At 41.5% G+C, this 15,351-nt stretch overlaps 1 protein-coding gene across 2 annotated transcripts in view; it reads right to left on the bottom strand.

The window, feature by feature from the left end:
* LOC144692191 (heparan sulfate 2-O-sulfotransferase 1) overlaps positions 1-15,351 on the bottom strand; it is a 234,556-nt gene that overhangs the window by 42,717 nt on the left and 176,488 nt on the right. For both annotated transcript variants that reach the window (XM_078560742.1, XM_078560744.1), the window contains exon 3: positions 14,692-14,777. In XM_078560742.1, coding sequence (XP_078416868.1) covers positions 14,692-14,777 — 86 coding nt within the window. The remainder of the gene's footprint in view (positions 1-14,691; positions 14,778-15,351) is intronic.

Genomic DNA, 15,351 nt, shown 5'->3' with positions numbered 1-15,351 from the left:
ATTTCCAAGTCAGGATGGTAACTGACTTGGAGGGGAACTTCCAGGTTGTGGTGTTCCCATCTATCTGCTGCCCTAGTCCTTCTAGGTGATAGTGTTTGTGGGTTTGGAAGGTGCTGTCTAAGGACCCTTGGTGAATTCCAGCAGTGCATCTTATAGATGGTACACCCTGCTGCTACTGTGTGTTGGTGGTGGAGGGAGTGAATGTTTGTGGATGTGGTGCCAATTGAGTGGGCTGCTTTGCCCTGGACATTGTCAAGCTTCTTGAGTGTTGTGGGAGCTGCACTCATCCAGGCAAGTGGGGAGTATTCCATCACACTCCTGACTTGTGCCTTTTAGATGGTGGAAAGGCTTTGGGGAGTCAGGTGGTGAGTTACTCATCGCATGATTCCTAGCCTCTGACCTGCTTTTGTAGCCACAGTATTTATATGATTAGTCCAGTTCAGTTTCAGGTCAGTGGTAACCCCTAGGATGTTGATAGTGGGGGATTCTGTGATGGTAATGCCACTGAATGTCAAGGGGCGAGTTAGATTCTCTCTTGTTGGAGATGGTCATTGTCTGGCACTTGTGTGGCGTGAATACTCCTTACCACTTGTCAGCTCAAACCTGGATATTGTCCAGGCCTTGCTGCATTTGGACTTGGGCTGCTTCGGTATCTGACGAGTCACGAATGGTGCCGAACATTGTGCAATTTTCAGCGAACATCCCCACTTTTGACCTTATGATGGAAGGAAGGTCATTGATGAAACAGCTGAAGATGGTTGGGCCAAGGACACTATCCTGAGGAACTCCTGCAGTGATGTCCTGGAACTGAGGTGACTGACCTCCAACAATCACAACCATCTTCCTTTGTAGTAGGCATGACTCCAATCAGCGGCGGGTTTTTCCACCCAATTCCCATTGACTTCAGTTTTGCTAGGATCCCTTGATGCCACACTTGGTCAAATGCGGCCTTTATGCCAAGGGCAGTCACTCTCACCCCACCTGAGTTCAGCTCTTTTGTCCATGTCTGAACCAAAGCTGTAATGAGGTCAGGAGCTGAGTGGCCCTGGCAGAACCGAAACTGGGCATCAGTGAGCAGGTTATTGCTAAGCAAGTGCTGCTTGATAGCACTGTTGATGACCCCTTCCATTACTTTGCTGCTGATTGGGTGTAGACTGATGGGGCGGTAATTGCCCAGGTTGCATTTGTCCTGCTTTTTGTGTACAGGACATACCTGGGCAATTTTCCACATAGCAAGGTTAGATGCCAGGTAAATGCTAAGCAATTAGTTAGATTGTCCCCGTAATCAATCAACACCTCACAATTTCTCCGTTAAGGAGTTGCTAATCCCAGGTGCTTGGTAAGCGGTCCAGCAAGCTTTTCCTTTCTGGCTGTAAAAAGTGAGAAATGAAAAATATAGGCAGAGTTAGTTGAGCAGAGGTTTGCGTGAGCGAGTCAGGCAGCAAATGGCTGCCAGAAAGATAAAATGTAGGAAAGAGTTAGAATTAATTAATTTTTTAAATGTCAAACCAAATAACTTGCTGATGGGGAGGAATATAGTCCATTCATTATTTTGCCTTATTGAACAATGACAAGTTTAACCGACTGAACCAGAAGTGAATTTAATCACCCACATTATGTCCATTCACTGTGAAACAACGCAGCTGAAGAACTTATGAATGACCTTCTTACCAAGTGTTTGTTTGGTTCACCTTCAGAGAGTGAAGAAATGCATCTATAAAAGACATGTGCATCCAGTTCACCCCACAAGGGTTACACTATGGGTCATGCTATCCAGCAAGCAGAAACAGGGTAACATGAATCAACACAGATCACTTACGGATGTGACAGGCACCATCGATTCCCAGAAGGAATGACTTCAAACCCAAATTTATAACAGCACTTTCTGCTTACTTTTACAATAGCATCACCACAGGTTAGGTTTTGCAGCCGTGGCTCATTTGGTAGCACTCTTGCCTCTGAGTTGGAAGGTCGCCGGTTCAGAATAACACCCAGAAATTGAGGATAAATTTCAAGGCTGGCACCCTCAAGTGCTGTACTGAGGGAGTGTTGCATTGTTGGAGGTGCCATCTTTCCAATATGCCCTCTCAGGTGGATGCGAAAGATCCCATGGCATTGCTTCACCGAGCAGAAAAATGATCCCTGGTGTCTTGGACAATAGTTACTCCTCAATCAATATCACATGAATAAGTTATCTGGTTATCACCACATTGCTATGTGTAAATTGGCACGTGTTTCCTACATTACAACAGGCATTACATTTCAAGAGTACTTCATCGGTTGTTTCTTTCTCCTGTGGAAGACTTATGTCCAGACAGTTCTGCTTCATGGTTCAGAATTCCAAAGCTTGAAACAGAAGGCTTCTTATAGCCCATATAACAGTCACAGGGCTAAGATTTCAGGTATTCTAGCCAAAAGAAGAAAGACTTGTCGGGAAGGGCTCACTCATCAGACATCAACAATGCCCCACCTATAACGACTTATGCCCAAGTGCTCTACAAAGGGATTCAGTCTTACAACAGGCATTTCTTTTGGCAAAGCCTTTCACATAGAGGCTTAATTACTTGATGACAAATAATCCTCATGGCAGCACCAGGCCTGAACATTTAAAATGTCAAAATACGTGACCTTTCATAAGCTGCTCACTATTGGTCCCTTCACCATGCTGAATGCAGTTCTAACACAGGTGAAAAAGAAACTCAGTCATGGGGCAAGAGCAGCTAAAAGGCATTTTTTGTAAGTTGAATATGGGGATTTATGCTTGCATTTCCATGTTCGATATCCATCATAGTTGGGTTGCAGAGGCCAGCAGATGTTGCTCAAACTATGTATCATTAGTAAGATTTTGTGTATGTCCCTTTTTAGTAAAATGGTGGCAACAAATTCATGTGAAGGGATAAGGGTCAAATAATACGGAATACAGGAATATTAGGTTCAAAGTTACTTTGGGAAAACTCACAGGAAAATGTATTTCAACAGGAGTCAAAACTAGCCTGCAAGAACAGCAAGATTGAATTCACATTGTTGTGAAGGGAATTAAAGATAAGAAATATACATACCTAAAAATTGGTATACTGTGGTTCTTGCCATTACATTAGCATGTAAGCATAAAATGTTACCCCTGATAATTAAAACCATAATCAGATAAAAGGAATGCTAGGCCTCAAGTCTTATTATCTTACTGGACACTGTACCTTGGCTAAGCAACATTGGCCAACATTGACTATTATGTAAAGTTCAGTTTTCAGGAATAAACACCCTCATTATAATAGTTTGTCCTTTCACCAAATATAGGGTATTAATTAAGGGTGATGAATTATTGATCAAACGAACATCTTCTATGTCACCATTAATTATACAACCCAAAATTCATTCTAAATATCTCAACCCCAACTCGAATTTTCAGATGCTTTAGATTTCCATAGATTGACTTCAGACCTGTTCTGAACCTAGCGAATCCAACATACTCAGGGGTGATGGTAATAAACTAGTTATCTTTTCTTCTCAGGGTTTATCTAGCTTGCAATTTATATCTTTTGTATAACCACCACAATTGCAAATTTTCTTATTATAATAAGTTTATGTATGTTTAAAACTTTAATTGTCTCATTTAGAATTCTGTATCAAAGACTCACAGACCCCCTGATTCTCTCGTGGTGGGAGAACGTTTACTGAGGAGTTTCACCCAGACTTTTATCATATCCATGAAACTACAATCTATTTAAGAAACAGTTGTGAAAAGTCTATCAAGGAGAAGGCAATAATTCTGGTTAATTTCAATCCTTCATTTGGAGATTGAGCAGGGCTCATTACCCAGTTACGTGCCCTTGGGTCGAACTCCCTTGTACTGAAGCTGAGGGAATTAAACAGAAGGTACCTTGGACATTGAAATAAACTTCAGATATTAATAAAGGTTGTAATACACCACATTCATACATTCTATGGTTAGTTGCACTTCTCACAGAGTTCCTGTCATCTGACGTCTGCCTAGCAAGGGCATAAAGCAGTATTTTTCAATGGTCTCTTGACCAACGAATAAATATCACGCAAGGAAAAAGCAACCTAATGAAGAATAAAGTGGCTCCACGATGACACACCTGGTGATGGAAGGTCAGTATCAACTAACCATCTCGAGCAGGACAAACCAATGCCTGAACCAGAGAGGTCCACAGAGTTCCAGGAATGATATTTTAAGAATAGAATTCTTTTCAGGATGTGGGAAATCGCTAGCAAGGCCAACATTTGTTACCCAACCTAAATTAACCTTGAAAAAGAAGAGTTGCTGCACTCTGTGTGGTTAAAGGCCTCCTGCAATGCTGTTGGGAATTTCAAGATCTTGAACTGGAACCCATTCCTTCAATGCCACAAGAAAGGAGAGTGTGCAATTTGAAAGGAAATATACAGGCAATGGTATTCCCATGCACCTGCCTTATTTGTCTTTCTAGGTGATAAAGGTTACAGGTTTGTGAGGTACAGTCAAGTTGTTGAAATGTATGTTGCAGTTAGTACACAATGCAACCAGAATACTTGGATGTTTAGGCTACTGGATGAAGTGCTGTCAAGCAGGATGGTACCAAGCTTCTTGAATGCTGCAGCTACGGAATACTCAGTCCTTAGCCTACTCTAGTATCCAAAGCATTTCTGTGGCTAGCCCTGTTCAGTTTTGGTCAATGGTATCCCTAGTATGGGGGGGCTCAGTGATGGTAATGTCACTGAATGCCAGAGGGAGATGGCTAGACTTTCTCGTTGGAGACTGTCATGGCCTGGCATTTATGTGACCAAGTGTCACTTTCCAGATATCAGTCCAAGTCTGGATGTTTTACAGATTTTGCTGCAGCAAGCAAGCATCAATTACGAGGTTATCTGCAAAATTGCGAATGGAGCTGAAGTGTTCAATCATTAGCGAACAACTCCATTTCAGTCTTAAGGATGCTGCAAAGGTCATTGAAGCAGCTGAAAATAGTTGGATCCAGGGATTCTGCCTTAAGGAACTCTTGCAGTGATGTTGTGGGGCCGAGATGTTTGGCCTCCATCTTTCTTTTGGGCCAGGTACAACTCCAGCCACTAAGATAAAAGCAAAATACTGCGGATGCTGGAAATCTGAAACAAAAACCAAAATTGCCGGAAAAACTCAGCAGGTCTGACAGCTTCTGTGGAGAGAAAGGCAGAGTTAACGTTTTGAGTCCATATGACTCTTCTTCAGAAGAAGTAGTCTGAAGAGTTCTGAAGAAGAGTCATACGGACTCAAAACGTTAACTCTGCCTTTCTCTCCACAGAAGCTGTCAGATCTGCTGAGTTTTTCCAGCAATTTTTGTTTTTGTTTCACAATTCCAGCCAGAATTTTCTCCTTGATCCCTGGTGAGTTCAGTTTTAACAGGGCTCCTTGGTGCCACATTCAGTCAAGTAATGCCCTGATGTCAAGAGCAGTCACTCTCACCTCTCCTTTGGAATTCAGTTCTTATTCAAGAGCTGAGTATGGAGACCACAGGTGGAGGCTGAAAAGGATCTTCCATTTGGCCTTTCTTGCTGAAGATGGTTGCAAATGATTCAGCTCTTCTGCATTCATATGCTGGTTACCACCATCGTCACGGATGATGTTGCAGCATGTGGCATAATATAAAAGGTTAGCAGTTTGGCATAGATAAAGGCATCATAAGATTGTTAGCAAAGGAGGTGTAGAAATCACAGACATATATTGAGCTAGATGATTTAAAACATCTGGTGTGAAACATGGAAAAGGAGCGCAATAATGCTGGAGTCAGTGCCAATATCTATACATTATGAATTTATTGTATGATTATAAGCCAACACAAGGTTTAGGTTAGTATTACATCATGAGGATTCTAAAGGCCAAAGTAAGCAAAGCGTACTGCTAGTTTAATGCAAATCAAGAATCAAAGAACCTTTTTGTAGACATGTCGTCGGAGTTATTCAGTATTACTCTGAGTGTGAATGTTTATAACCGTGTAAAATTTCATTTCTTATCAACAGGACGAGATAATTAAGCTTTTACATTCTAGCCACAATGAAGTTAATGTGGTACAACCCTGCCATCTGCTGGTGCAGTCGTATAAGACACAAACAAATCACATGACAATAAGGTCAAATTTGAAAGCTTCAGAGCAAGCCATCTGATATTGCTCTGCAACCGTTCCTCAAGTTGGATATATAGTATCATTTTGGTAGTTCTTTGATATTCCAGACTGAGAACTCACTGGATTGGTTAATGATTGAGTCTCTGGGGGGGTATCTTACTTTAAAGTATACCAGCTTATAGACTCGCTTGCAGTTTTTGATATTAATAAAAACCAACAAGTTGACTTCTATAGCATCCGAACCTATAAAATTTAGGTTAATCTACTGAGATTGGTTTATGGATCCTCATCCTCTAGTTAGTGGCTTATTTGTTTATCTCCATTCATGACTGGATGGGCAGGGACAAAGCTTTGACCTTAATTCATTGGTTGTGGAATTACTTAGTTCTGTCTACACTATGCAGCTTTTCCTGTTTAACATGGCATGGAATCCTGTGTTGCATTTTCACCAGGTTGACACTGTATTTTCAGGTATGCCTGATACCATTCCTGACATGCTTTGCTACACAGCTCATTGAACCAGAGCTGGTCATCTGGCTTAATGGACAGGGAGGAGTGAGAGATACACCAGGCTATATGGTTACTGATTCTGATGGTACACAGTTCTGCTGATGTTGATGCCTACCCCCCATCCTCCCTTATAATATTCAGTTTTGATTTGCTAGATCCTGTTCTTAATCTATCTCATTAGCATGGTGGCAGTGCCACATAATACTATGGAGGGTATCCTCAGTGTGGATTGGGAATTTGGTCTCCACAAGGTCTGTACAGTAGTCACTTCTACCAATGCTGCTACAAACAGATGTAACTGTAGGAGGCAGATTGGTGAGGATGGAGCCAAGAAAGGATTATTCTCTCATCTGGGTATTCTTGCCACCTACTGTAAGCCCAGAGCAGCAACTGTGTATATCACTATCTCCACCTCAGTTAGATGTGTCCTGCTGTTGGGACAAGACATGCCAGGAATGATGACAGAAGAGTTCAAAACATTGGCTGATAGATACAATTCTGTGATTACGACTGTTAACCTGTTGCTTGATTAGTTTGTGGGGTAGTTCTTCTTGGCATCAGTCCCCAGAATTAGTGGGGAAGACTTCACAGCAGTCAACTGTACTGGGTATGCCTTGATCATGTCTTGCTTTGATATCCAAATTGGTCCCATTTCCTTCTTGTTTTTCTTTCTAATAGTTTGTCATAACTGTATGGTTTGCTGGGCCATTTCAAAGGGAAGTTAAGAGTTAACAACATTGGAGTGAGACTGGAGTAGCAAATCAGGCAAACTAGCTAAGGAAGGCATGTTTCCTTCCCTAACTTGTAGCCTGTTTATAATTCAACTGCTTCATAACCTTAGTGACTGCCAATAAGTCGATGTCACCAACGGAGAGCAGACACATCAATGGGCTTGATTTCTTTGTACTCAACTCCAGAAAACACTGAAAGCCAATGCTGTACTCCTAGCTTGACGAACAGTTAGAAGTTTACCGGCCCTGTGGACGACTCAGTAATTCAGCTTGCAGACTGGTGAATAATGTAAGAGACTTCTACACGCATTAGACATTCAGATAAAAAAAAAGTTTTTGGCATGTTGATATTCAGAACTGGGATAGAATATTGCTTCCATGGGTTGAGACTTGAGCAGACAAGATCACTTCCAAGAAATAATCTGCAACATGGCTGAAGGCATCCAAGAAAATTTGTACGACACTATGAGACCAATGAGTAAAAAGATCAAGTAGTACAGCTATGATGCATCAACACCATGTACAGAAGACAAAAAGATCATAATATTCATCTTACACAGGAAATAGAAAATTGGCACTTAACAGAAGCATAAAGAGACAAAAGTCAACGATGAGCCAAGAGATTTCAGGAACAGTGGCACAATGATAGCAAATATGTGGGTTTTAAGTTGGTTTCAAAAAGTGGAAAAGAGGTAGGTCAGTGAGAACAGGAGTGGTGGGTGAGCAGAACTTGTTACAAGATAAGGTACAAGCAGCAGAGTTTTAGATAAGCCTTTTATAAACAGTTGATGAAGGAAGACACAAGAGCAGTCTTTAGTTGGAATAGATTTATTCACAGAAATATTGCAAGTATACATCGCCCGTCTCAATAAGCGATCAAGTAACCATCCAATCAATGCCCTCCACCTGTAGGTACTTAACCTAAATTGATACAATTAACAAAGTTGACGTTTATGGAGGGTTTGGTGGGGGGGTGGTTAGTGTGGACAAGGCGCATCCTACTGGGAGTGCACTGGAATAGTGGAGTCTAGGAGGTATAACAAGCATGGCAGATGTTAGGAAAGAGAGATAGTTTAAGTAAGTTGTGTGTGTATTTGGGTGTGTTAGGAATAAGGTATATTTTAAATTTAAGTTTAATTTGTATTTCTGTATTTGTGGGTCAAAAGGGTGAAACCTGAGTTTTTCAGTTTCACTTTAAAAGATGCCTGCATTTTAGTGTGATTTTATGACTCTTGAAAGGGGGTTAAAACAAACAGGATAGAAAAAAACTGTGCTGTTGCCTAGCAACAGGGGTCCAGCGAGGGAGGCCCAGCGCACACACAGAAAGAGAAACCAAATGCAGTTTGATTTCAGTTTGACAGTGTGCTTTAAAGTTGAAAGGAGTTGCCAGCAGAAGCGGCATAGGAGAGGGACAAATAGCAAGTCCCAAACTAAAGTTGGAAGCAGGTGCCAAGAGAGCTTGGATACAGCAGAGGGGATGGCAGAGGAAGCAGCTTTCACCAAATAACAGAAGGAGGAAGGGCCCAAGACCACCTTCTAGTCAAAGGGAATGAACAGGAATCCAGAAAAGGTCCTGCTAAGTGAAGTTAAGAGTGAGGAGCAGAGAAAAGCTCCAAGCTTAAAGGAAGAAGCTGCAGGTTGCAGATTTAAAGCAATATAAGCTTGGGAGAAGCCAGAAGACCCAAGGAGACAGCTGAAGATCTGTAACTCTTTACTATGGGCATGTAAAGCAGTGGTATACTATTGGCATGACTGAGTATTTGAGAGAGTGCATAGAAGGAAGCTTGAATGCACATGGCATTCCAGGGGAGAGGTACATTGGAAGGAGAGTTTGAAACCCTAGAGGCGGACCCTTGTGGAAGGCGTCTGAGAGAAAGTGTTGTTTGGGAGAAGATTCCAAAGCGAGTCCATAGAGTAGAGATTGGAAACCCTCGTGTGAAAGGCGGAGTTAAGTGAGATCATTGGCTCATGGTGTGACAAGCATCTGGGGGGAGTTGATGAGAGATCCATAGCATCTGTTTGGAGTGGCATCTGTCACTTGGTTTCAGAGTGTGGTGTACCTTACCACAGGTCACCTATAGGTTTACATGGACTGTGTACTTACTGTGAATAAAAAATAAAAGTTAGAATCTATCGAGCTGAGTTCCATCTTGGGACCTGACTTGTCCAGTAGTAACAACAGCTGGGATCATAACACAAGATTTCAGCAGCGAATATACTTAGGGAGGGGTGAAGATTAGCGATGTTTCAGAGCTGAAAGTAGACAGTCTTTGTGACGGAGGGGACATGGGATCAAAAGGAAGCCAATGTTGCAGCCATCTGGTTCAATTACAGACAATGGTTGGGAAGGGAGAATGGAATTGGTGGCAAATTTGCAGGCAGGGGTAGAAGTTGATGGCTTGAGTCTTTCCACTTTGTAACCAAAGGAAATTGTAGCTCATCTGCAATTGGATAGTGAACAAGCTGTCTGCCAATAAGACATGGATGCCAGCCCAAATAGATGCTATTGATCCCTCCTCAACTCCTGCCAGACACTTGTCACACCGTGAGCCAACTGGTCTCACTGAACTCAGTCTTTCACATGAGAGTTTCCAATCTCCACTCTCAAAGAAGGTGCTCTGGAATCTTCTCCCAAATAACACTTTCTCTCAGAAACCTTCCACAAGCGTCCACCTCCAGGGTTTTGAACTCTCCTTCCAATGTTCCTCTCCCTTGAATCTCCATGTGCATTGAAGCTTTCTTCCACGCAGTCTTTCTCACTGACTCGGCCATGCCAATAGACCACCACTACTTTACAAGCCCATATCGGCTGTCTCCTTTAGACCTTCTGGTTTCTCCCAAGCCTATATTGTTTTAAACCTGTGTCCTGCAGCTTTCTTCCCTTTAAGCTTGGAGAATTTCCTTTTGTTCCTTACTTTCACTTCCTCAAGACAGGACTTTTTCCAGATTCCGGTCCTTGTCCTTTGACTAGACCATCCCCTGGATTTGGGGACTTTCTTCTTTAGTTTCTGGAACCTGCTCCTGCAGTTTCCTTTCCTGTGTCAAGCTTCTCCTGGCAGCTGGCTTCAACTTTAGTTTGGGGCTTGTTATCTGTCCCTCTGCTGTCCAGCCTCACTGGAATCCTGGCTTCAACTGAACTGAAATTGCTTTTCTTTAGTTTTCACTGTGTGTGTGTGTATGGGGACTCCCTCTCTGGACCCCTGCTGCTAGGCAACAGCAGAGTTTTTTAAACCTTATTTTAGCTTCCCTCCACCACTATCTCTCTTGATAATACAGACCTCCACCTAAAGTGTCATAAAACTCATTAAAAATACAGGTATACAAACAGAGCTTCAGACCTGCTGTCTCTACTCAAAAGTGAAACTAGATCCCAGGTTTCACCTTTTTAACCCACAAATTGAAAAAATATATTTAACTTAAAACTACAGCTTATTCTTAACACTCAAAATACAAATACAACTTACTTAAACTATCTCTAGCTCTTAACAGTGGACAGTTACGTTTCAAGTCCAAAATGACTCGTTTCAAAAAATGAGTCATATCAGACTCAAAATTTTAAATCTGTTTCTCTCTCCACAGATGCTGCCAGACCTGCTGAGTTTTTCCAGAATTTTGTGCAAATAAGGCTAAGTTATTTAAGCAATTTTTTTGGGAGGGCCCGGGTTGGGGAAAGCAGGGGACAAAAGAATTAATATCCTTAAAAATATCTGAGAGCCTGGAACATTGCTAACAGCATAAAAATAGTTTAAGCTCATCATCAATATTAAGTTTTAAAGTAGACTTCTGTTTAAAGTTTACTGTAAATAACCAAGCAGCTGCGAAGTCATATTGTACATGTTGTCTAAGCTGCTATTGTACATTATAGATCCATACAGGTACATACAATTGTTTGGATTACTTTATGTTAAAATATGAATTTTAACTAAGGCCTGGGTTCCTAGCAACAACTCCAAAACTTGATTTGTAGTCCTTATAATGAGGAGGACCAAGGAAATTCATCTCAAGCATGTTTTTATATATTTATAATTACTATTTGAGTGAAGATTACTACCTTTTTACACTGATTGCTGTTGAAGGAATACAAAACTGTTTACAGATTAGAATGCACAAACTCACAACCTATCTTCAAATGTTAGTATCCACAGAAACAGTTTTCAAAAGCTGGGTCGTAAGTGAAGGTAAGTACAGACTTAACCACCAGAGGGCAACTGGCACATTAATATTCTTGTTACTATTTGGGCTACTGCACAGAATTATGCTTATATGTGCTCATGCATTTTTGATACCATGTTGTCATTACAACATTAATGAGGAGAGAATCTTTTTGGAAAACAAATATGCCAACTAACTTCTACAACCCCATTTTTATAAACTTACGATAATTTCTGCAATGTAGCAAAACAAAACTAGCTCTATTCAACACAAACAATTAATGCTGGTGAAAAAAAAGACACACGGAATCACAGAATGTTATGACTCAGAAGGAGGCCCATTTGGCCCACTGTGTCTGCACCGGCTTGTCGAATGAACACTATGGCTTAGTGCCATTATCCTGCCTTTTCCTCATACCCTTGCACATTGTTTCCATTCAAATCATTTAATGCCTTCTTGAATGCCTCGATTGAACATTCCTCCAACACACACACTTCTAAGCTTTTCTGCTTGTACTCATCAGGGCACTCGCAAGAATACCAATATAAGGGGGACAGCAACAATTTATACTGTATGTGAAGAGAGTGCGGATTGGTTGGCAAGTGGCATTGCATGGAGAATGTACCACTGATGGTGACTGACAGTTAACTGCCAAGCATTGTTTGAAATTTAAATAAGGCAGCTTGACTCTGATTGGTCAAGGCATTGCCCTAAGGAGTGAGTCAGCAAATAGTTGTCACTTATTTTGTTTAGCTGAAACAGGCACAACATATGTGCATGTTCTTTCTGTCTGCAAAGAACAGGGCCCTGTGTATTAATATATGTAGCTTCCAGTACATGCAAATGCACCACATTGCAAGCCCGACTGATAATCTTAAATTTCTTAGCACATTGAGGATTATTTAGCAAATGTTGTCCAATCACAGAATCACAACTAATGTTGGACACTGTGTTTTGAGTTTTGCAAGCACCGACTGGTTGGGTACAGTCTATACCCTGTCCATTACGAACAGTGGCTGAGACATGCTGTTTGATAGGATCTGCCAGTCTTTAGGATGTACGACCTACATTTCTAGTGTCCCACTGGCATTGAAATTCATACGCCACACTAATCATTTGTGAGATAGGCAGAACGTCTTTTTGGCTTGACGGCAGCATACTGTTAGTGGCGAATACCATTCGTGTTGCTTCTGCATAGTGGCAATGTGAAACAGCTAGCTTCACTTGTTGCTCAAATTTTTGAGATACCTTGCCCTCCCAGGGCAATCTGAGGTAGACTGGGCACTTTTCAGGGCTGAAAGTGACAACTTTAGGCCCATCCATGAATTTGTGCAATATACAGCACGAAATGATCTGATCAGGGTAGCCATTATCCTGCAGGATGCCTTTGATGCGCCCAATTTCAGCACCAAGCTTAAATGATGAGCAAATGGCTTGGGCCCTATTTACAAGGTTGCTGATAAGACCAATCTTACAGTGTGTGGAACTGTAAGAATCCCAAAGCGTATATTGACCAGTGAAGGTAAGCTTGTGGTAGACCGTGGTAAAGAATCCACTGGCAGATTTCTCAACTAGTACATCAAGAAAGGGGAGTTCATTTGACTGCTTCATTTCATAGGTGAATTTGAGCACAGGATGGAGCCCATTAAGTCATGCAAGGAAATTGTTACATGCAGCTGTGGATTTAAATAAAGCAAACGTATCATCCATACATCGGGAACATGCGAGGGTAGGAGATTAGGTGTCATTCTATCAAAGACATGTTTCTCATGGAACCAAAAAAGATGTCTGCAAGAGCTGGACCTAGAAAGGATCCCGTGGCAACACCATCTATTTGAGCATACATGGTGTCATTAAACTGCAAGTTGCTGAGTTCATAAGTTCAATGAATACTGATTCACGCAATGGTGGTGGGTCTAGATTGCCATGATACAGTGCTGCAGCGCAAATTTCTATGGCTTCCTCAAGTGGAACATTGGTGAATAGGCTAACAATGTCAAATGAGCACATGGACACAGCATTGCTACCTGTACAGCCTTCGCAAGTGTGAACGAGTTCTTCATTGTGTATGTGCAAAAGCTTGATCAAAGCTGGCTGCAAGCTTGTTGCTGAAATAGGGCGCATCAAAGACATCCTGAAAGATAATGGCTACCCTGATCAGGTCATTTCACACTGTATATCATGCAAACTCATGAATGGTCCTAAGGCCCATTTTGGCCCTGAAAAGTGCCCAGTCTACCTCAGATTACTCTTGAAAAGCAAGCTTTCTCAAAATTTGAGCAAAAGGTGAAGCTAGCTGTTTCACGCTGCTACTATGCAGTAGCAACATGAGTGGTATTTGTCACTAACAGGGTGCTGCCGTCAAGCCAAAAAGACGTCCTGCCTATCACACAAATGAATAATGTGGTATATGAATTTCAATGCCAGTGTGATGTTAGGTATGTAGGCCGTATGTCCCAAAGACTGGCAGATTGTATCAAACAGCATGTCCCAGGCGTTGCTCGCATCAAGCAGGGTACAGACCGTACCTAACCCGCCCATGCTTGCAAAATTCAAAACACAGTGTCCTTCATTGATGTGATTCCACGATTGGACAACAATTGCTAAATAATCTTCAATGTGCTAAGAATTACGCTGACAACCAATTTAAGATCATCAGTCAGGCTCCCAGTGTGGCGCATTTGCATGTACTGGAAGCTACATATATTAATACACAGGGCCCTGTTCTTTGCAGACAGAAAGAACGTGTACATACGTTGTGCCTGTTTCAGCTAAACAAAATAAGTGACAGCTATTTGCTGACTCACTCCTTAGGGCAATGCCTTGACCAATCAGAGTCAAGCTGCCTTATTTAAATTTCAAACAATGCTTGGTAGTTAACTGTCAGTCACCAACAGTGGTACATTCTCCATGGCAATGCCACTTGCCAACCAATCAGCACTCTCTTTGCATACAGTATAAATTGTTGTTTTCCCCCTTATATTGGTATTCATGCAAGTGTTCTGATGACTGCAAGACTAAAAGATTAGGCATGTCTCTTTTTTCAGCAATACTCAAGTTTTGTACTCCAAACGACAAACAATTAGCTTGTATTATATTTTAATGCACAAGCATTTAGGCACAGGGCATCAGCAACGCTAAATTTATAGATAATTTAGTGTCCCAGACTCAAAGAATCAACACCTGTAAACGAATGCACTTACTTGGTGAAGTCCAGATATGCCACATGCCCATGATAAAATCCTGGTTTCATCTCTTTCCAAGTAGTAACGTTTTTCACAAATCGTGCCTGAAACAACATAAAATTATACTTTTATGAGTTAGGTAATACATTTAAATCAGACCTGTCCTGAATACAAAGCTTTTCTCCAATCAATCTTAATTTTTTTACTGGGCTGATGTGGGAACTAGTAAATAAAGGGAAAACATATAAATGCAACGATAAATCATAATGAAGTGATGGGGCATGTATTGCTGAGAAATCAAGAATCCAGTGTATCTCATTCTCAGTCTACTAATCATGATATTCTAGTTTGTCAAACAGAGGTTGATGTGCTAGGCTCTGTCAATTTACAGGCAGGCATTTTTGGCAGAGGTAGAATGTACACATTTCTTACATAAAATCTAGACGAATTGCTCTCGTTTACCTTGTATCAGATTGCAATTTTTGCTTTCAGTTGACTGCTATTAGTACTTAGACTGACACCAAAATTGGCGAAAGAGAGCAATAGATCCAAATTTCAAAACTGTAGACCATACCTATGTCCCCAATCTTTAAATAATAGGGGGGAGGTGGTGGTGTAGTGGCATTGTCACTGGACTGGTATTTCACAGACCCAGAGTGATTCTCTAGGGACTGGGAT

The sequence above is a fragment of the Cetorhinus maximus genome, chromosome 17 (assembly GCF_964194155.1).
Source record: "Cetorhinus maximus chromosome 17, sCetMax3.hap1.1, whole genome shotgun sequence".
NCBI classification, from domain to species: Eukaryota; Metazoa; Chordata; class Chondrichthyes; order Lamniformes; family Cetorhinidae; genus Cetorhinus; species Cetorhinus maximus.
This window is presented reverse-complemented; position numbering and strand designations above follow the sequence as displayed.